The sequence below is a fragment of the Mustela nigripes genome, chromosome 3, assembly GCF_022355385.1.
Source record: "Mustela nigripes isolate SB6536 chromosome 3, MUSNIG.SB6536, whole genome shotgun sequence".
In the NCBI taxonomy this organism is placed as follows: domain Eukaryota; kingdom Metazoa; phylum Chordata; class Mammalia; order Carnivora; family Mustelidae; genus Mustela; species Mustela nigripes.
Window position 1 is genome coordinate 77,391,649 of NC_081559.1, and position 23,506 is coordinate 77,415,154.

Genomic DNA, 23,506 nt, shown 5'->3' on the forward strand with positions numbered 1-23,506 from the left:
TGAAAAGAGAAGTCTCTCAGACCAGATTTTCTTTCTTTTCTTTTTCTTTTCTTTTTTTTTTTTTAAGATTTTAAAATTTATTTTTGTGAGAGAGAAAGAGAGTGTGTGAGAGAAAAAGTGCAAGACAGGGGAAGGGTTGAGGGAGAAGCAGACTCCCTGGGCTGAGGAAGAAGCATTGAGCCTGATGCAAGACTCTTCCAGACTTGATCCCAGGACTCTGGGATCATGACCTGAGCCAAAGGCGGATGCTTAACCAATTGAGCCACCCAGATGCCCCCCTACCAAGATCAGATTTTCTTATAAAACTTCACTGGAGAATTCTACTGAGTGTTTAAAAAGGAATAACAATAACTCTACACAATTTCCTCCAGAAAATAGAAGAGGAGAGAAAACTTCCCAATTCATCTTATGGAGCTAGTATTAGTCCCATACCAAAACCAGATAAGGACAGTGGACAAAAAAGAAAGAAAACTACAGCCAATATCACTCCTGAAATATAAATCCAAAAATCCTTGACAAAATATTAGCAAATAGAATTCAGCTATATAAAAAATGAATTATATACCATGATGGAGTAGGGTTTATTTCAGGTATGCAAACCTGGTTGAACATTTGAGAGTCAATCAGTATATTCCACCAGATTACCAGGCAAAGAAGAAAAATCACATGATCATGTCAGTCAGTGCAGAAAAAGTATTTGACAAACTTCAACACCGACTCAGCATCCTCCCAGAAAAAAAAAAAAAAAAAAAAGGAGGATCTTCTCCACTTGATAAAGAGGAACTACAAAAAATCTATAGCTAACATACTTAATGTGAAAGTCCGCATGCTGCTGCTGCTTCTTTTTTAAAAAATTGGCAACAAGGCAAGGATGTGCATTCTCACCACCCTTCTTCAATATATTGCTTCAATTTCTACACAGTGCAATAAATCAAGAAAAGGAAATAAAATGTTTACAGATCAGAGAATAGAGAAGAAATAAGTCTTCATTTTGCAGATAGTACTGCTGTCTACATAAAAAATTCCAAAGAATCTACAAAAATACTAGAATAAGTTAAAGTTCAGCAAGGTTGTAGCATACCAGATAAATATATAAAATTAACTGTATTTCTACATACTAGCAATGAACTAGTTACCAAATTTTGGTTACCAAATTTTGGTTACCAGAATTTAAAAGGCAATACCATTTATAATCACTCAAAAAAAAAAAAAAAAAGAGAGAGAGAGACAGACAGACAGACAGAGACAGAGAGACTTAGACATAAATGTAAAAAATATGTATAGGACATCTATGCTCAAAATCTCAGAATGCAGATGAAAGAAATTGAATATCTAAATAAATGGAGAAATATACTACGTTCATTGATTGGAAGATTCACCATAGTAAAGATGTCAATTTTCCCCAGGTTGATATGCAGGTTTCGTGTAATTCTTATCAGAATCTTAGCAAGCATATTTATAGATATAAATAAGATTACTCTAAAATGTATATGGAAAGGCAAAGAACAAGAATAGCTACAACAATTCTGAAAGAGAATAATGTATGCTTATTTTATAGTGATAGCAGTACTTATCATATAGCCATAAGACTTACAACTATAGAACAGTAATCAAGATTGTGTGGTATTGGCAGAGAGTTAGACACATTGATCAATGGAACAAAAAAGAACAGAGAACCCTGGAAATAGACCTACATAAACACACTTAATTGACTTTTTTTTTTTTAAAGATTTTATTTATTTATTTGCCAGAGACAGTGGGAGAGAGAGGGAGTGAGCACAGGCAGACAAAGAGGCAGGCAGAGGCAGAGGGAGAAGCAGGCTCCCCGCCGAGCAAGGAGCCCGATGCAGGACTCGATCCCAGGACCCTGGGATTATGACCTGAGCCGAAGGCAGCTGCTCAACCAACTGAGCCACCCAGGCATCCCAACACTTAATTGACTTTTAACAAAGTACTTTAAACAAAGAAAGATAGCCTATTTCAACAAATTGTGCTGGAGCAATTAGATATCTGGATTTCCATAGTTTAAAAAATGATCTTTGATGTAGTGTAATACCTTCAACAAAATCAATTCAAAATGGAGCACAAACTTAAATGTTAACTATAAAAATTCTAGAAATTCTAGAATAGAAGAGAATCTTTGGGACCTAGAGCTAGGCGAAATGTTCTTAGACTTGACACCAAACTTAAGATTCATAAAAGGAAAAATTTATAAACTGGATGTAATCAAGATTCAAAATTTTACTCTGTGAAAGACCTTATTAAAAAGTTGAAAAGGAAAAAAAAATGTTGAAAAGGTAAGCTATAGAGTAGAAGTAAATATTTGCAAACCATATACCCAACAAAAAACTAGTATACAGAATATATAAAGAACTCTTAAAAGTCAGTAGAAAAAAATCCATGAAATTAGAAAATGGGCAAAAGATATAAAGAGACAATTTACTGAAGAGGATATACATACGGTAAATAATCACACAATAAGATGTTCAACATCATTAGCCATCAGGGAAGTACAAGTTAGAACCACAGTGAAATATCATTACAACCCTTTCGGAATGGTTACAATAAAAAAGTGACCACATAAATTCTGGCAGGGATGTGAAGAAACTGGATCACTTACATGTTGCTGGTGGAACTGTAATATGGTCCAGCCACTCTGGAAAACACTGGCAGTTTCTCAAAAAGCTAAACATGCAACTACTGCAAGATCTCGAAACTATAATCCTGGTCATTTTCCTCGAGAAAGACAATGTTGGTTAGCACAAAAACCTGTACATGAATGTTTAGTGCAGCTTTACTTGTAATAGCCCAAACTGGAAACAACCTAGATGTTCTTCAGTGAACAAATGGTGAACTATCATACCATGGGGGTAGTGCTTCCATACCATGGAACACTATGAAGCAATAAAACGAAATGAACGGCTGACACCCAAGACAACCTGGGGGAACTTCCTGAGGGTTATGCTGAGTGAAAAGCCAATCCTCACATGTTGCTCACTGCATTCATTGATATAACATTCTCAAAATGACAAAATGATAGAAACAGAACAGATTAGTGGCTGGCAGAGATAAAGAAGTTGGCAGCAGAGGGAAGTGGCTGTGCTTATAAAAGGGCAACATAATAGTTTCTCCTGGAACTGGAATTATCTTGTGTCTTGATGCATAAATGTTCAATATCCTGGTTGTGACATTGTACTATAGTTTGGCAAATGTTACCATTGGGGTAAACTGGGTACAACATATATGGGAACTCTCTGCATTACTTTTTACAACTTCCTGTAAATCTGCAAATATTTCAAAATTAAAAATTTCATTTAAAGAACATTAACAAAAAGCCAGAGTACCTGATTTCATGGAGTGTACAATCTAGCTGGGGAATAAATATTATTTCAAACATGAAGTGTGATCTTGTCTAGTTTTACAGGAAAGCTCTCCTAACTTTTTTGAGATCAGATGTAAAAGGTAAGTAGGTGTTAACTTACTGAGAGGGAGTGAGTTGTTGGAGATTTTCCAAAACCAAAGGAAGAACACATGTAAAGACCCAGGAAGGGGAAGAAGCATGGTACATTAATGGAAAGGAGGCTGAGTGGCCAGAGCAGTGCACAAGACGAGATGAGATAGTGTCTGATGAAGCTGAGCCATTAGGCCAGTTAAGTAGAAGCTTGTAAGCAAGCACCTTTCAGATTTTGGTCTTTTGGAGCAGTGGAAACACCTGAAAGTCTTTAAGCAGGAGAGCAACTTTCTCAGAATGTTGTTTTAAAAAGGCATGGACGGGACTGGAAGAGATTATGCTGAGTGAAATAAGTCAAGCAGAGAGAGTCAATTATCATATGGTTTCACTTTTCTGTGGAGCATAACAAATAGCATGGAGAACAAGGGGAGATGGAGAGGAGAAGGGAGCTGAGGGAAATTGGAAGGGGAGGTGAACCATGAGAGACTATGGACCCTGAAAAACCACCTGAAGGTTTTGAAGGGGCGGGGGGGTGGGAGGTTGGGGGAACCAGGTGGTGGGTATTAGAGAGGGCACGAATTGCATGGAGCACTGGGTGTGGTGCAAAAACAATGAATAGTGTTACGCTGAAAAGAGATAAAAAATTTAAAAAAAGGCTACTCTCAATGCATTGTGGAGAATGGATTAGGGAAGAAAAGCAAGAGCAGTCGGGAAGCTAAGTCCAGTATCAGATGATAAAGCTGGGATTTGGTTACAGCAGTAAAAACTGAAAGAAGTGGGGGCACCTGGGTGGCTCAGTGGGTTAAGCCTCTGCCTTCTGTTCAGGTCATGATCCCAGAGTCCTGGGATCAAGCCCCACATCAGGCTCTCTGCTCAGCGGGGAGTCTGCTTCCCCCTTCTCTCTCTGCCTGCCTCTCTGCTTACTTGTGATCTGTCAATAAATAAATAAAATCTTAAAAAAAAAAAAAAGAAGTGGATATATTTGAAAGGCAAAATTCATACGCCCTGACACTGGATTGGCGTTGGAAAGAGGTTGTCAAGACCATTCCAAGGTTTCACGCTTTTCCAGCAAGATAGCTGGTGGTGTCTTTCTCTGAGATAAATATTCATGTTTTACAGAAAAGATCTTGAGTTCGGGTTTTTATATTTGATTTTGGGGTGCCTTTGAAATACCTAGGTGCAGATGTCATAGAGGCAATTAGATATATAAATTTGGACCTCAGAAAATGATCTGGGTTGATGGTATGAATTGAAAGTTGCTGAGGGAATGGGCACAGACAGGTGACATCACACAGGGAAGGAGTTTTGAGTAAGGCCAGACCACAAGGGGACACTGGGTGGCTCAGTTGGTTAAGTGTCTGCCTTCAGCTCAGGTCATGATCCTGGGTTCTGGGATCAAGCCCCCTGGGATCAGGCTCCCTGCTCTGCGAGGAATCTGCCTCTGCTCCTTCCCCTATTCCTGCTTTCTCTCTTCTCAAGCAAATAAATAAAATATTAAAAAAAAATCAGACTACAAGATTGAAACTTGGGGAACAAAAACATTTAAAGGCTGGATCGAGAAGGATGAGTCAAGAAAAGCAACTTAGCCACATGCTCTGAGAGGTAGGAGGAAAGCCAAGAGAGTATAATATGAAAGAAACTAAGGAGAATTTCAAAGAGTATTTAACGTGAAGTAATGTTGTTGAGATTTATTTAAGATGAGGACTGAAAATGTCTTGGGTTCAGTTTCATGGAGTTCTTTGGTGACCCTGGCAAGAGCTGTTTAGTGGGCTAATGGGGAAAGAAGCCTAATTAGTGTATTAAAATCTGTGTAATAAGAACATTAGGATAAATTTCAGTTATTGAATATATATCATTAGTTATTACATATGAGGTAGTTACTATTATTTCCACTATTCAGATAAGAGAGCTAACTTTTAGAGATTTTAATATCACATACTATTATTTAAAATCAAGATTTGCTCCTGTCCTTAACGAAATGCTGGTTCTCTAATTGAAGACACTGTCAAGTAAGAAAAGATTTATTTTTCCATTGATATTTTTTGCTCACAGTTTTTTTTTTTTTTTTTTTTTTTTTTTTTTTTTTTTTACATAAACTGGGGCAAAATGTATGACCTTCAAACATCTTACAATTTAGGCTTATTGAATTAAAAAAAGAATTTAATTAGGGAAAATGTCAAACACACAACATTGTAGAGAATAGCATAATCAATTACCCATCCGTAATTATCATCCCACGGCTTTTCTTGTTTAAAGGATACCTTTAGCCATTACGCTCCTTCCCTGCTCTTGCCCTCACTGCCAGACAAAGTTGCCTGCTATAAACTTACACAGGGCTTTCAAATATCTGATTAAATCTACATGATAGTTCAAACATAAAAGCAGGGAATAAAACTGCAACTGAAAGTTTACATGAGTTTTTGAAAAATACACCTTATTTTTCACAGCAAATTTCCCACATGCCCTCTGCCCGTTTTGCCCTCCCCACCTCTCCCACCAGAACAGTATATTTGTTATGACTGGTGAACCTTCAGTGGTACATCATTATCACCTAAAATCCATCATTTATATTAGGGTTCACTCTTCCTGTTGTATATTCTATAGCTTGAAATAAATTTGTAATGACATGTATCCACTATTATGTATTATCCAGGGTAGCTTCACTGCCCTCAAAGTCCTCTGTGTTGCACTTATTCATCCCTCTATCTCAACGTTATGTAAATTTTGATATTACTCTTGCACTTCCAACAGATGCAAGGAACCATTTAATTGATTTAAAAACAACAGATGAACCAGCTAAACTGATGTTTTCTGACATTTGACTACTTCCTTTCTGCCAGTTGTTTACTGTAATGAAATGATAAGACAAAACCCATACATTCCGAAATTTAATAGTTTATTTCTAATTTATAAAGACATGACTTTAGTGGTTATTTATAGAAATCAGATAATGCAAATAGTAACTAATAGATTTGTATCTTTCTAGACATGTTCCCTACATCTTAAACATCACAAAAGTCTCTTGGAGATCACTTGTCCTTGGGCCCTATGAAGTCATGGTTCCTCTGTGTGCTTTATGTGACATCACAATCTAAGTGATCGGCAGACCATGCTACACCAGCCACCAAAGGCTGAGATGAAAACATGAGTGATAAGATGCTTCCTCTCCTTGCTTTCTTTCTAAAGGTGATAAACTGTCCTATTCTTAAAGTTTTCCCAAGGGTGGATATCTTTTTTTCTTCATTTTAATTTAAAACAGTTGTTTGTCTTTATTTTTAGAATAGACCGAGTGTGGAGCTCCATTGGCGCAATAGGTTAGTGTGTGGTACTTATACAGAATAGACCGAGTGTGGGGCTTTTAGGAGAATGACCTTATGCTTACATATAAATTCTGCATATTGATAAACATGAGTAGGTACTGAGGACTGAGTATATATGATGTATACAAAAGCAGTTTGGCTGTGAAAGTATCAAATATATTGAACATAAATTTTGAGATTTCCCATATTTACTTCTAAAAAATTTGTTTTGACTTTAGAAGAAAGTTGAAATACACATAATGCCCCAGTTCCCCACCCAAGGGTTTCAGGGGTCACCAGGAGGTGTGGCAGTCCGTAGACAGTTTAGGGTACAAGAGTCTGAGTTAGTGGATCTCATATTCTTCCCATTTTTTTCCCCACCAGAGCAGTTCTGTTGTATGTAGTAAGTATCTGCACAATACTTCGTTTAAAGAAAGGGTTCCTCATACCAATTTGAATATCAGTAGTCTACAAAAATAGTACTTTGATGAAGTCTTATGTCATCAGAGGGCAGACCTCAGGGAACCATGAATCCAGAATAGAAGTAGAACCATAAATCCACGTTCTGTGAAATTTTATTTAGTATGTTTAGAAAGGAAAGCAAGAAAACAAGTATTGGAATTAAGATAGCAATATTCATGTATAGAAGAATATAGTGACACATGCAATATTGTTAATGATTATAGTTTAATAAGAAATATAAAAAAGTAAAATCATGCCACACCAGTCATTTAAGATAATCCAAGTTATGATAATTTCAATTTATCAAAAAAGGTTAATTCAAACTATAAACTTCATTTTATAATATAAATAATAAGCATATTTAATAGACTTAAGGTGCAAAATTATGATTTAAAAATCTGAAATCTTACAAAATTGTATCAAAATGTCAGATGATTAACCTTTATTTAATGTTTATTTATTTAGAACTCATTCATCATTTACTCTTTTAATATATTTCTCATTTAACTTTTCTAATATATATTTACTGAAAATTGATGGAAATACAGAAAAGAAAAAGTTGTGATCCCTATCTTCGAAAAAATCCATCTATTGGGTGGGGCTGAAAAGAAAACTTACGAAACAAGTATCTTATAGAAAATGAGTTGGAGAAATAATGTATTGGACATTCTGAAAAGGAATGATGACTGAGGGCTGGCACGGCTGTGGCAAGCTTCATGGTGTAAGAGAGGCTTGGGCTGCTACTTGCATAAAGAACAGGATTTCGTAAATTGGGATGGAAAGTAAAGAGAGACTTCTGTGATCAAGGAATAAAGTGCAAATATCTTTCACAAGAGTTTGAAGTTTTGCCAAGGGAGAATTGACTTAAGAAGTTTAGAGTATAAGGACCTGATTTTTGAAGCCAGAGTTCTCAATCACCTTGAGGTGAAATTAGGATTACAATATGTATTCCCTTTAAGGGTGCCTATTGCAACCTCTAAAAGAGATGCTCCTACCCTCCTGTCTCAGGCTGCTTTGTCTGTTATGAGAGAATACCATAGACTGGGTGACTTATAGAACAGACATTTATTTCTCATAGTTGTGGAGGCTGGGAAGTCTGCAATCAAGGCACTAGCAGATTTGGTGTCTGGTGAGGAGCTGCTTCATGGTTCACAGACCACAGTTTGTTCACTATATCCTCACAAGGCAGAGGTGGTGGGCATGGGGAGCTCTATGGGGTTCTTCTTATAAGACAAGGAGTCTTATCTATGAGGGCTCCATCCCATGACCTGATCACTTCTCAATGGTTCACTTCCAAAAAACCATCAGGTTGAGGGTTAGGATTTCAACATTTGAATTTGGCGGGGAGAAAAACTTTCAGTCTATAGTATCTTACACTCTGAGATCCTGGTTTTCCCTTTTCTTTTTTGCCCAGGTGAGAATGTATGTATTGGTTGGTATGTGTTGCACATGTGAAGCTTATGGATTTGAGGATAAGGAGGCTACTGTAGGGAATAAGAAGTCAGAGCTTTTGAAGATCTGGGTGAAATGTACAAAGAAGAGAGTATTGGGTAGTGGTATGTTAGATTTGGTGGGAGAGAACTGAAGGTAAGGAAATGTTAAGTGTTGACTACAATTGCCTAAGAATTGAGGAGGCAGAAAAAATAAGAGTGAATATTTGATGGCAGGGAAAGTGGAAACCAGAAAAAAGCAAAGTGGACCAGGCACCTTATTAAGCATAACCACCTTTTTAAGTATTGTTTCTATTTTACAGAAAATAAAATCCGGAGATATTCAATACAAATCCAAGTAATAATATAGGATTTAAGTGAGCAAGTTGGGCTCTGAATTCAAGTCTGTTTGACCTTAAATTCTGCTTCAACATGTTACAATTTTAATTTTGGGTTTTTAAAAAACTAAAAAAAAAAAAAAAAGGGACAGGTGGAATGGGGCTGGTTTTAGGGGTAAGATGAGTTCGTTTTTGAGGTTTGATATGCTGGTAGATTTTTCAGAAGCATCTAGAAAAGGGGCACCTGGGTGGTTCAGTCGTTAAGTGTCTGCCTTCGGCTCAGGTCATGATCCCAGGGTCTAGCGGCTTCCCCTCCTTGTGCTCTCTCTGTCAAATAAATAAATAAACTCTTTAAAAAAAAAAGCAAAGAAAAGTAGCATTTGGCCTTAGAGAGTGGTGGGGCATTAACTGCCAGATGAGAAGAGAGGCAGGACCAAGTTTTGACTAACAATAATAATTCCAGGTTAGAATGAAATGGAATCAGGTACAGAAAAGTTAGGGAAAAAGGAGAAAGTTTTAAGGAGAAATAGGAAGTGTAGCATCACTAAAATAGGAAAAAACACTTGTGTTGAGGGAAATATTGTCAAAGCTTTTAAATACTGCAGATGTCAAAGAAATGGAGAAAGAGTTGGGGTCAGTGGTTTCAAAAGACTATTTACACAGGGCAACCAAGATGGCGACATTAGGGAAAAAGATCATCTACTAAAGTCTGTAGACCTTTCTTTTGAAATCTTAAAAAAAAAAAAAAAAAAAAAGAATGTGAGTGAAATTAGTGCATGGTATCTAGAAGGAGGAACAAAGTCTAGAGAAGGTTTTTTGATAGGGCAAACTGGGCATCTTTATAACTTGATAAGGAAAGAGCCAGATGAAAGGGTAGAAGATTGAAATGCAAGTGAAGAAGGGAAAATGAATTTTTCTTAAAAAACAAAATACAAAAAAACCCAAGTTTTTAATTGGAATAATAAATAACACCTATAATCAACCGCTAAAAAGTTATATAGAATAAGTTAAAGGCCATTCTTAAGCACTCCAATCTACAACCCCCTCTCCTACTGCATCTTCCCTGTTAACAGGTTCGTACAAATGTTTTCCAACCTTTTCCTTTATTTAAGTAAGCATTCTCCCACACCTTTGCATATGTACCCAGATATTCTTTTAAAGAAATAAGGTAAAACGATTTCATATCCCTTCTTTCAGAATATCAATTATGTAGATTTTTCTCGGTCAATACACACACTCATCGAATACATCTTATACTTTTTAACATAATGTTCTTTGGTTTGGCTAGATTACAATTTATACAGAAATTCCTTCATTTATGAACCCTTCTTGGTACCTTCATTCTTTTTTTTTTTTTTTTTAAAGATTTTATTTATTTATTTGACAGAGAGAGATCACAAGTAGGCAGAGAGGCAGGCAGAGAGAGAGAGGAGGAAGCAGGCTCTCCGCTGAGCAAAGAGCCCGATGCGGGACTCGATCCCAGGACCCTGAGATCATGACCTGAGCCGAAGGCAGCGGCTTAACCCACTGAGCCACCCAGGCACCCGGTACCTTCATTCTAAAAAGGGAACTGGTGGGTGTGTTGGGCTGAATGATAGCCCCTGAAGGTATCTTCACTCTAATCTCTGGAACCTATGAATGTTACCTTACATGGCAAAAGTGCTTTGCAGATATGACTATCGACTTGCTCCAGTATAACTGGATATTGAAGTTAGGAGATTATCCTGGATTATCTCAGTGGAACCTAAATATAATCACAAATGTCCTTACAAGAGGAAGGGACAGGGATAGTTTACTACGGAAGAAGTGCATGTGACACCTGAAGCAGAGAGAAGCAGTGTCAGGGAGACAGAAGATGCTATGCCACTGGCTTTGAAGGGGGAAGAAGGAGCTACCAGCCCAAGGAAAAAGATTTTCCCCTGGAGCCTGCAGAAGAAACCAATCTTGCTGACACCTTGGTTATGCCCCCATAAGACTCATTTCAAATTTGTGGCCTCAGAACTATAAAAGTACATTTTTATTGGTTTAAGCCGCCAAATTTGTCCTAATGTGGTATGCCCTCAACTGAACTGAGTAACATCTACAAAGTCCTTATTTACAAATAAGGCCACATAAATAAGTACTGAAGGTTAGACATTGAACATACCTTATTGAGGGACACAATTCAACCCACACACCTGTTAAAAAAAAAAAATAAATTGGTTTTAAGTTTGGTTTCTGGGAACTTGCCAGAAATTAAGTGAAGCTGGAATTTTTATTGCCTCACTCAATTACAATATTCTTGCTGGATGTGCGATTTCAGGAAATCCCAGAGGAAAACAGGGAGGGAGGATGGGTGGATATTTAGAGGACAATGAGTTTGTTATGGAGCACAGAGCATCTTAAAATACATACATATAGCATATCATTTTCATAAAGTTAACAAAACTAAATATATTTTTGCACATACAGATCTAGAATGTGAGTGTGTTTGACGTATATTTGAAGACCCTCTAAAGAAAAGCAGCAAAGTGGTGGGAAGACAGAAGGAGCACATAGTGTGGTAGGTTCACGTGTGTTCATTATCAGCCTACATTTTTAAAAATCTTTTCTATGTATTAAAATGTAATAAAACAGCATATGCATTATGCTTAAATTGTGCCTCTATAACAACGTTTATGGTTACTAAGCCAGAAATCAGTACTGAAGAGCGGCACCACCTGCTTCATTAAGGTAATTCTTCCAGGTGTAACTTGGAAAAGCTGACAGATGACACGGCACTGGGTAAATTCACGCTGATTATAAAACCATGAGTAAAAGAACTTGTGCTTCCATGAAAGTCAAGCACCACTTCAGGAGGCGCACAGCGCCCGCAAAAGCATTCCCAGAACCATCGTTACCACCGTGCTACATCACGCTCCCCGCTAAAATCTTGTTGGAAACGCACAGTGCGCGCAGACACTCGCCCCATTCCAAAATGACGGCTGCGGCGTCCACAATACACGGACTGCGCAAGTCCGGAAGTTACGCAACCTCTTAAGGCAGCGCGCCCTTACCCGTGGGGAGTTTCCGCCATTTTTGAAAATCGAGAAGGTCTGGGGCCAAGTGTAGTTACTGCTGCGATGGCAGCCTTTGCTGTGGAACCCCAGGCGCCCACGTTGGGTGAGTGAAAAACTGTTTTTCTCGCTGGTGGCTGAGATCCACGCTGTAGATCTGGGAGCAAGCAAGACTAAAAGCCAGTAGTCATCAGCCTCTTTGCCAGTTTCAGTCGCGGGGACGAGCGCCTAGTTCACCCCCCAAGTTTCTAGTTGTCCCTTTGCTCAGGGCGTCGCCACGCTGCAGCCAGCGAGGCGGCTCCGGGAAGCTGCGGGCTCTGCGTAGGGTGTGGAAATGACTGTCGAGTGGTTACTACGCCGTTTTGTTACCCCACACGCGGGTCGCGCTCGACCTGCCCATACCTGAGTCCCTCCGGGTGCTGGGGACGCGATGCTGGCTTCCCAGATCCCGGGAGGCTTCGGTCGGAAGGAACTGACCGGCGTACACGTGGGTGGGCGGTGCCCTGGAATGTGGTTACAGTTTACCGTTCTTTGGTCACCTGGGCTTTTAGTTCCTGTTTGATTCCTTCCTCGTCCTGGGCCTTGTAAAAGCAATCTGTTATTAATAGAAACTTGAATCGTGCGACATTTAACCCGTTGATGATAGCTGTGGAGATACTGGCTAGTATCTCCACAGTTCGTACCATTTTCCCGCCTTTATCTTGGGGAAGTGACTTTGTAGGAGGTCTTTTCCTCTAATCGGTCACTGAATGAACTTTTTAAAAACTTCGCATTGTTAACGGAGAGCCTTGCTGAAAGTGTTGGGGTGAAAAAAAAACGGGATGTTTTGATGAGCGGGATGTCGATTTCCTTTTTCTTTGCTGACTCTTGGCACTTGTGGGAACCGTCAACAATTTTAGAGAAGAATATTGTCTGCTATCGTCGAGACGCATTTGAAAATTAGGCAACAACATTCTGAGCTTGGAAAAGAGCAAGCGCGGTATACATGTTTGTAGAATGAGTGTTTGGGTTTTGTTTTTTAAGGTTTGAAGGATATTTAGTGCTTGTCATGCATTGTGCAAAATGTGTCTTGAGACTGGAATAACTTGAACTGTTGTAGTATTAGTCATAAAAAACTAAATGCATAATGTCAGCGCAGACGCCCTGCTACCTTTAAAGTTATGTACAGATGTTGGTCTAGGTATTTATGTTTTGTGTTATTTTTAGAGAACAGGAGATCATTCATTTCCAGTTACAAAGTTTTCTACTCAACAAAACATTTTGGAGTGCATAGTTCTTGGGGCTACAAATGTGAATAAACTTGTCCATATCTGACATTTGCTGGTATTAGTTGTTCAAGTCCACATAGTGCAGGTATTGCAGGTGAATAGTTTTTCCAGCTCCTAATGTTATAATTAAGGGTTACTTCAGCAAACGGTGCTACCTTAGTTAGACCTAGGGCTTATCATTTTAGATGTACAGACCATGAAATGGAATTTAAGACTTGCAGGATCCATTGTTCTAGTTCTCCAAGTGAAATTTAGACTGAGGGGTGGTTAGTAACAGGGGATTAAGACCTCCTCCTCACTCGGGTGTTTTCTAAGTGTATCACAGTATATATATCAGAACTTTTCTTGACTTAATTCTTCTTAAAATTGCCCTATATGTTTTTTTTCTTTCGAGTGATGAGAGAATGAGGTAGTTGGTGGTACCTAGAACTTTGTATTTACTACTATAGATTTCTAAAGATCTGTTCAGAATATGCTTTTGTTTAAACTCTTGGTGTTTATGTTCTTTGGAAATATGTAATAGTAACATAGTAACATAGCACTTTAAAGTAATTACAATGTAGTTACAGTTCTTCACAACTTATTTCATAATTTGCTTTATTTTTTCATGAACTACTTTGCCTTTTTCCTCTTTTATACACTTGCATTGGCATTGTTAACATCTAGGGCTACATCATGAGGAAGGATAAATAATTGCATTTGGATAACAAGAAACAAATTTTTGAGGCTGCTTAGAAATCAACCATTGTAATAAATAATACATCAAATGTTTGACCTTTCTGAGTGACATGAATCACATTCAGGCTTGTCACACAGTTGAAAACTTAAGTTTTCGTAAGCAAAAATCGCAAACTGCATTTACATTTTAGTCACTTAGTTTTTGCTATTCTAAGATACTCTTAGAATAATAATGATAACTAATGTTGAGCACTTACTGAATATTAGGTACTGGGTCAAGTGCTGTATTTGCTCTAATTCTAAACAAAGCTCTGTGACTGAGTGCTAAACTGCCATTTTTGCCAAGAGACTTGAGTCCAGGTCTCTGACTCCAGGACCCATGTTTTCCTTACTGTGCTATTTTACTCTATTAGAGTAGGTTATAGCCTCCTTCTCTTCATGGTGAGAATAATAATACCTATCCTCTAAATTGTGAAATTAATTTTGAATTGATGATTGTGAAATATCAGCTCTCTTTAAATTGGTTTTATGTTGGGGAGACTTTTGTTGATTATTCTTAACTTTAAAATTATTTTAAAGAATGATCCAAAAAGTAAACTTTCTAAATTTTTCAATGTTTCTTGGTTGGGATGCTAGTCATTACTATTATTTCCTATGTGCTATAATGTGTGCATGCTTTTACTTTTATTACAAAAATGATTTACAGTTTTTGTTTGTTGGAAGAAAAAATGGGACATATAGCAAGCTAAACCCATTTTGTTTGATTTGCTAAGAGTCTGTGTAAGTAACTAGTGCACCCTGCTCTTGTTTTTGGTGGTTGCATGGAAGAAGCTGTCCCAGAAGTGGAAAGAAGTTATTCTGTATGTAGTAAGAATTTTTTTAAGATAATCCAAAATTTTTCCATTTAAAAATAACTGTTGATTCTTAAACCTGTGAAATAATGTAAACAAGAAAAACTGACAAATTAATATTGTTAATAAAAATACTTTTACATTTTTATAGGAATAATTTTTATTAGTTTTTAAAATAATAAATCCAACTATGGTTCTGTAATATGTAAGGTTTGATTAAATTCTCAAAATTATTTATGCCAGATTCTTGCATCTTTTTGTTAGATAATGTAACTTTAAGGTCCTTTTTTTTTTTTTTCTTCATTTAGGATCTGAACCAATGATGCTAGGCTCACCAACATCTCCAAAGCCAGGGGTTAATGCCCAGTTCTTACCTGGATTTTTAATGGGGGATTTGCCAGCTCCAGTAACTCCACAACCTCGATCAATCAGTGGCCCTTCAGTAGGAGTAATGGAAATGAGATCACCTTTACTTGCAGGTAGGTAAATTGTTTAAAATAATTTTATGGTACTATTAATACATGTATTAGAATTTTAAAAAGTAATGATACAACATTCAACCTTATTAACACATTTATTAATTAAAAAGATTAAACAATGTCTCTATTTTAAATTTTTAGATTGTTGGATTAGAGGTATAAGTAGTATAAGCTACTGTAATTCCAGGAACTACTCCTTAAAACTATGTGTATTACATTTCATCCAATTTAAGATGCCCTTGATTGTAAAACTCACTATTATTTAAAGTACCACTAAGAAAAACACCAAATATGATACAATGCCAAGATACCATTTTTTGTAAATTATCCATATCAAAGATGTTAAAGTATAGAGGGCTGGGGAAGAAATATGGTCATTTAACTTTAACTGAATAATTTAATGCATTTAAATGATTTATCTTAAATACGACAATAGCAAATATTTTGTCAAAAGAACTGTAATTTGTTTTTTGTATTGAAGGATAATCAGCATATTAGTTTGCTGTATTAGTTTTATGGTACAATATATTGAATTGACAGTTCTACGTATTAGTGCGCACAGCTAGGGTAGTCACCATCTGTCCACCATACAACGTTATTACAATATTATTGACTATATTCCTTATGCTGTATTTTTCATCTCTATGGCTTGCTTATTTTATAACTGGAAGTTTGTTCCTCTTAATCCCTTTTATTTTGCCCATCCTCTCACTCACCTTCCCTCCGGCAACCACCAGTTGTTTGTATTCAAGAGTCTGGTTTGTTTTATTTGTTTGGTTGTTTTATTTTAGCTTCCATGTATATGTGAAATCATGGTATTTCTCTTTCTCTAACTTATTTCACTTAGCACAGTACCCTCTAGGACCTTGAGAGATAAATGGATAAAGAAGATGTGGTATATGTACACAATGGAATATTACTCAGCTATAAAAAAAGAATGAGACGTAGCCATTTGTGACAATAAGAAGTGTAATTTGTGATTTGTAGATATGAATTCTACATCTAGTCATAGTGATTAAGATTCTTACCTTATTTAGTTAAAGGATTTATTCTACAAGCTATGGGGAAGTTCTTTACACAGAATTTGCAATTATTAGCACAAAATATTATTACCTAAATGCAGCATGTATCTTATATAACTCCTTTAGCAAAGAAAGAATTTAAAAGAAAACTGAAGTTTTGACTATGAGTAGTGAGAATTAGCTACAGAAATGGTTGAATTCCAAATGTGAGCCCAGATCCTTTTAATGGATGTTTAAATGGGTGTCTTACTTTGATTGTCCTTCAGGTATTGTGTGGTTTAAAGTGGCTTATTATTATTTTAAGATTGATTAGGGATAAATTATATTTGAAGTAATTGACTTAACCTTTTTCTGGGTAGGTTTTTGTTTTTTACACAGTTGGCCTTCAAACAATGCAGGGGTTAGGAAAACTGACCCCCTGAACACTTGAAAATTCTCGCATAATTTTGTCTCCTCCAAAACTTAACTACTAATAGCCTACTATTGGCTGGAAGCCTTTCCAATAACATAAATAGCCGATTAACACATATTTTGTGTGTTATATGTATTATAAACTATCCATCCAATCAAGTAAGCTAAAGAAAAAAAAGGATATTAGGAAAATCATAAGGAAGATGGGGTTCCTGTGTGGCTCAGTCAGTTGGCTGTCTGACTCTTGATTTTCGCTCAGGTCATGATCTCACAATTCTGGAATTAAGCCCCTTGTTGGGGTTTATGCTGAGTGGGGAGTCTGCTTGAGGATTCTCTCTCCCTCTCCGTCTGCCCCTCCCCCGTGCTTACACACTTTTTCCCTTTCTATCTCTAAAATAAATAAGTCTTTTAAAAAAAAACCATAAGGAAGAGAAAATACATTCGTAGTACTGTACTATAAAAAATCTGTGTATAGGTGGACCTGTACAGTTCAAACTTATGTTATTCAAGGGCCAAATGTATATTTTAAATGTATTTTGGGGGCACCTGGGTGGCTTAGTCGGCTAAGCGTCTGCCTTCTGCTCAAGTCATGATCTCAGTGTTCTGGAATCAAGCCCTGCATCGGGCTTCTTGCTCAGCAGGAAGCCTGCTTCTCCCTCTCCCATTCTCCTGCTTGTGTTCCCTTTCTTACTGTTTCTCTCTGTCAAATAAAATAAATAATATCTTAAAAAAATGTATTTTTATTGTAGCTACTATATATTGAGTACTTATGAGCCAGGCAGTATGCCAAGCATTTTATGTTACTATCATTCTTTTTGTCAGTCTTAAAGGATAGATAGTAGTATCCCTGATTTTCAAAATAGGAAACTAAGGCAAATGCAATAAAGAACTTGCTTAAGCCTATTAGTAAGTGACAGAGCAGGATGTTAAAATCTAGGTCAGACTTGTTTTATAGCCTCTACTCTAAATAACTTATACTATACTATTTAAGCTCAGACATTAAGTTATGACAGAATCTGGATTGTTTCACTGTTTTGCATTGCTGATTCTCTGACTTATAAAGACATCTTTATGTCCCCCAAAGTTGATCCTTTTCCTACATATTTATTATGTACTTAAATATACTTCTATTGTGAGAAACATGAATGGGATCTATTTAATTTTGGCAGTCAAATTCCACATTAGGGCATTATAATTATTCAAGTGTATACAAGCTGGAACTGTTTACCTGCTTTCAAGTGAGAAATAAGATCAAGTTTTATGTTGAAATGTTAAGGATTTTGTTGAATAAGCGAAAGCTGTATGTATTTACTAAAAACTAAGATTTTTTTTTTCTGAAACCTTTTATTCATGTGCAGTTTTTCAGTCACTAGCATTGGCATAATTGGGACCTGGTTAGAAATTCATAATCCCAGACTGCACTTCACGTGTTTTGAATCAGAATCTGAATTTTAATAGGATTCCCAGGTGATTCTCAGTGTATTAAAGTTTGAGAAGCCCTATGAAACCAGAGTTCAAGTCAATATTTTTAAAATATAAATGAAAAAGAATCTTACCAGAAAGGTGGAAGGTTTTTTCTCACTTGAGGTTTGTGTTGTTTTTTTTTGTACATTGTAGGTGGGTCACCACCACAACCAGTTGTACCAGCTCATAAAGATAAAAGTGGAGCTCCACCAGTTAGAAGTATCTATGATGATATTTCCAGCCCAGGACTTGGATCAACACCTTTAACTTCAAGAAGACAGGTGACAAATATACCCCTGTTTATGATCCATAATAATTTGATGTTTTTATGTGGATGCACGGTGAGGATCAGTAATTTAAAATGTTTTTCTGAGGTCTGCTTTAGTGTAACTGTGTGGCAGAGAATAAGCATTAGGGACATTTATCATGGAATCTACTTAAATTGTGTTTACTGTGAAATATACTTAAAAATATAATGGAACACCAGATTATTTTCTCATGTCAGTAATTCTATAGTTCTGATCTTACAGGTTCTGATCTTACTATTTTAGTTGATCCTTAAGGTGAATTTGTGAAGCAGCTATTAATGAGGTTCATTTAATCATTGAGGAAACTAGGACATAGAAAGCTTAAGTAATTTGTCAACTACTCTAGTGGAGCCAGGCTTTAAACCCAGGCAGTCTTCAGTCTAGAGCCAGTGTTGGAACAGCCATGCTGTGCTAACATACTGTGATTAACTCTTGATTATTAGTTGAAAGGTAGTATGGATTTTTCTTTTAAGTATGAATTTTAGTGGCGTGTGTAGTCTCAAGTGTTCTTTCACTATTGTGCTTAGCAGGACTTAAAACAGTGTGTCAGTTAAACTGATAAGTTATTTGAATAAAGACATTTCTGCTGTTTGGTTTGAAGAAATGTTTTGTCTTTCCCTAAACCAAATATAGCATAGTTACTGGAAGGTTTAAGAACGGTAGGAAACATCTTTCTGTACATTTTGACTATTTACAGGCTTGCTATGCCTAGCATACTAGGCCTACTTGTTAAGCAAAGCAAAATTAATTCATTGTGTTAAACACATTACCTTTTCTTTACAACACTTTTAAAACTGCTCTGCTGTCCCAACACAGTAGCCACTGGCCAAGTGTGGCTGTTAACACTTAAAATGTGGCCAGTCCTGTACTTAATTGAGATATACTTAAGTGTAAAATACACACCATTTTGAAGACTTAGAAAGAATGAACTACTTCACTTACTTTTTAATGTTAATTACATATTGAAAGTTATAATAATTTGGACGTACTAGATTAAATAAACTGTACTTGTTTTTACTTAATGTGTACTATAATATTTAAAATTACTTATATTGCTTGTGTTATATTTGGGCAGTGGTATTCTAACTAAATCAGAATATTCTGGCCTGGGATAGTTTTCTAAAGGTTGTCAAGTAAATCTGAAGTTTAGTTTGATCAGAGAACCACTGGCTTATAAATTCATGCTGGTTTTCATTACTTCTTTGATGACCAATGAAAACAAATGTAGTTTACAGTTATTGCTATGTTCAAAATATTTAAAAGCTTGTGCCATAATTTGTTTTTTTTTTTTTTTTTAGATTTTATTTATTTATTTGATAGAGAGAGATCACAAGTAGGCAGAGAGGCAGGCAGAGAGAGAGGAGGAAGCAGGCTCCCTGCTGAGCAGAGAGCCCGATGCGGGACTCGATCCCAGGACGCTGAGATCATGACCTGAGCCGAAGGCAGCGGCTTAACCCACTGAGCCACCCAGGCACCCCTTGTGCCATAATTTGTAGAGAATGTGTTTGACTTAAAGGATGGTAGGAATATTATTATTAAAGCCCAAATTAGTTTTGTCCCCTCCCCCGCCCCCGCCGAGGCTTTGCTCAGCCTCTTTCTAATCATGAAATAAACTGGCATTAAGAATTGAACAATAGGGGCGCCTGGGTGGCTCAGTTGGTTAAGCAGCTGCCTTCGGCTCAGGTCATGATCCCAGCGTCCTGGGATCGAGTCCCACCTCGGGCTACTTGCCCTCCGCAGGGAGCCTGCTTCTCCCTCTGACTCTGCCTTCCACTCTGTCTGCCTATGCTCGCTCTCGCTCACTCTCTCTCTGACAAATAAATAAATAAAATCTTTAAAAAAAAAAAAAAAAGAATTGAACAATAATATAGTTTGTGTCTCTTAACATTATTTCAACATTTGGTTCTGGTTGTTAGATAATAGCCAGATTTTAGATTTCCTTCGTTTAGTCAGTTTTCTACAAAAGAATCTATATTTGTATATTTACTTCTAGAGAAAGAGCCTCTTCTTAGTCTTGATTAGATATTATTGTTTTTGTTTATAGAAAGACTTTTAATTGTTTAATTTTTAATTTTCTCACCTTCAGAGGAATTAGTACTGATAGTTTTCCTGCTTTGTTACTTTCTACTAGTATAGACAGAGATGCTGTCTTTATTATGTGGACTGATTTGAATCTATATTATCTCATGGTTTTTAAATGTCTGTTTAAAAATAAGATTCTGCCCTCTTTCTGTTTTTCTGTATGAGCTTGGTGATTTGAAGATTCACCATGCTCTCAGTTATTTCAAATACTATACCTTAGGAACTAAAAACAAATAGCAAAGTTACTTTCTACTAAAAATAGTGTCTTTATCTGATGTAGCTTATTTTAAACAAAGAATGTGCTAAAGGATCTAGCATATTTTAGATTAATACTGGTCAACTTAAAAAGGAAAAAAGTTGGAGTACTCTTAGATTGTGAACTAATTAGAGGCATCTGTAGTACTTGATAGACATGCCGTTGTCTGTTGAATGAGACCTTTCAGCAATTACTGTGTTATGGTTATGTTTAGAACTTTGTGCTTTTACTTTAACACTTCATTCTGTTTTCTTGTAGCCAAATATTTCAGTAATGCAGAGTCCTCTTGTTGGAGTTATGACAACTACTCCTACTCCTGGAACAGGTAAATAATGCTGTATAACATCAAAGACTCTTCTCTTTGAGATAATAGAAGACTTTGTTGATAATTGCCAAAATTTTTTCTTTTATATTTCAAGTTAGAAGACTTTCTCAAATGTTAGTAACTTCATTCAGAGGGAAATACTTTGTATATTGGGTTTTTTAAAATTCTTTTTCTGAATTTATAGATAGGATGTGATATTCTCAAAATATTAAGAGAGTTTTTAGAAAAGTACATTTTTTCTTTTTAAGATTTTTATTTATTTAGAGAGAGTGCACACAAGAGTAGGGGAAGAAACAGTGGGAGAGGGAGAGAGAGAATCTCACGTAGACTGCATGCATGGAACCTATTGTGGAGCTTGATTCCATGACCCTGAGATCATGACCTGAGCTGAAGTCAAGAGTCAGCCACCCAGGTGCCCCCCCCACCCCAAATACATACTTAATAGTGTCTCCTGTATTACTAAAAGCTGTAATTTAGGAAAGAGATATTGCAATTGGGAAGAAAAGGAATACAGAGACTGAGGAATAAAGGTGTTTTGAAAGCTGTTAATGCATACCTCTAAATCTAAATGTCATTAACTGCAAACAGCTACTGATTATGTGTAGCTTTTCTTTAAGATTAATGCTATTTTTAACACCATCAACATCATTAGCACACCCTTCTTACATATTCATATAATCTGTCAAATGTTCACTCAGCAAGTATATGAATATATACATTCATGGGACCAGGAAAACTGAACAAAAAAGATAACCCTTGTCGTTGGAGCTTGCATTTATTTAGATAATTTACATTTATAGATAAAATGGATTGTAAAGTTTGTTAGAAGGTGATGCATTTTATGGGGGAAAATTAAGCAGAAAAAGGGGTGTCAGAGCTTATAGACTTAAATAAAGTAGTATATTAGTTTTGCTGCCATAACAAATTATTACAAACTTAAAAGTGACTTAAACAATAGTTCTAGAGGTGAGAAGTCTGAAATGGGTCTCAGTGGGCTGAAATCAAGGCATCGGCAGGGCTGTATTTAGTTTATGGAGACTCTGGGGGACAATCTGTTCTTTTTTGCCTTTTCCATCTTCTAGAGGTTACCCATATTATTTCTTTGCTTGTGATTCCCTTCTACTTCTTCAAAGCTAGCAAAACTTTGCATGTCTCTGGTCATTCCTCTGCTCTCACCCTTCTTTTAAATACCTTTGTGAGTACATTGGACCCTTTTGGATAATCCAGGATAATCTCCTTATTTTTAATAAGGTCAGCTAATTAGCGGCCTTAATTCCATCTGCAATCTTAATTCCCCTTTGCACGTGTAACATTGCTTACTCCCAGGTTCCAGGGATAAGAACAGGGACATCTTTGGAGGCTATTACTCTGCTTCCTGTTGAAAGGTAGAGGAAAAGTAACATTTGCTCAGAAACCTGAACTAAGTAAGGGAGGTAGAGACAATGTTCTAGAAAGAGGAGATAGCAGGTATAGAGTCACTGAGGTGGGTGTGTGTCTGGGGTGTTCAAGGAGGCTAGTGTGAAATGGCGTGAAGGGTCGAGTAGTAAGAAATGAGATCAGGAAGATAATGGGGGATCCATAGTACAGGGCTTTGTATGTATCAACTCAACTTTACCCAGGAAAGGTGGAAAACAAATAGGATGAAACTGCTGCCGTAGTGATTACAGACTTTGGGGTGAGAGGCAGGGTAGAAGCAAGGAGACGGGTTAAGAAGCTATTACTGCATTACTCCAAATGAGGTACAAAGCAAGGTGGGAAAGGAGAAAAAAAGGAACAACAGTAAAGATGGAACAGAAGAAACAATAGCATGATGGTAGATCTAAAATAAACCAAATCTACAGTTGTTAAAAAGCAAAATGTAGTGAACACTCCAGCAAAAGGGAAATGTCATCAGAATGGATAGCAAAAGCAAAATCCAGTGACAAGTTAGATCTTAATCTTCTAAATTCAGGTTTTTTCTAGCAGTCTAAATCTTCATTGGTGGCAGTGTCCTTATAGTCACTTGTCGGTAGATTTCTACTATCAGTTTGATTAAAGCTGTGTAGGCTTTTTCTGTTAAGTACCTCAGATTTCTTCTAGGATCCACCCACTGACTGGTTTCAAAGCCACTTCCATGTTTTTAGGCATTTGTTATAGCAGCACCCCCCCCTTGTATCAGACTCTCTGTTAGTTTTACTTTGCTGCTTTATCATGGATTTAGTAGCTTAAAACAATACAAACTTACTATTTTTTTAAGATTTATTTTTAAGTAATCTCTATACCCCATGTGGGTCTCAAACCTAAAACTGCGACATCAAGAGTCTCATGCTCTCCCAACTGAGCCACCCAGGTGCTCCCCTTCCCCTCC

The 23,506-nt window shown here is 36.8% G+C and overlaps 1 protein-coding gene and 1 long non-coding RNA gene across 2 annotated transcripts in view; one reads left to right on the top strand and one right to left on the bottom strand.

The window, feature by feature from the left end:
- Nucleotides 1-9,062: 9,062 nt before the first annotated feature.
- Nucleotides 9,063-12,505, bottom strand: LOC132013892 (uncharacterized). Its single transcript, XR_009403134.1, has 3 exons — nucleotides 12,418-12,505; nucleotides 11,127-11,157; nucleotides 9,063-9,307 (listed from the first exon to the last, which is right to left on the bottom strand). It is a non-coding gene; the product is annotated as an uncharacterized LOC132013892 (long non-coding RNA).
- The window catches only part of NUP35 (nucleoporin 35), a 35,158-nt gene continuing 23,657 nt past the window's right edge, over nucleotides 12,006-23,506 (top strand). The window contains exons 1-4 of the mRNA XM_059394303.1: nucleotides 12,006-12,121; nucleotides 15,121-15,291; nucleotides 18,342-18,469; nucleotides 21,093-21,159. Of these exons, the coding sequence (XP_059250286.1) occupies nucleotides 12,082-12,121; nucleotides 15,121-15,291; nucleotides 18,342-18,469; nucleotides 21,093-21,159 (406 nt within the window). The 5' untranslated portion in view covers nucleotides 12,006-12,081. The remainder of the gene's footprint in view (nucleotides 12,122-15,120; nucleotides 15,292-18,341; nucleotides 18,470-21,092; nucleotides 21,160-23,506) is intronic.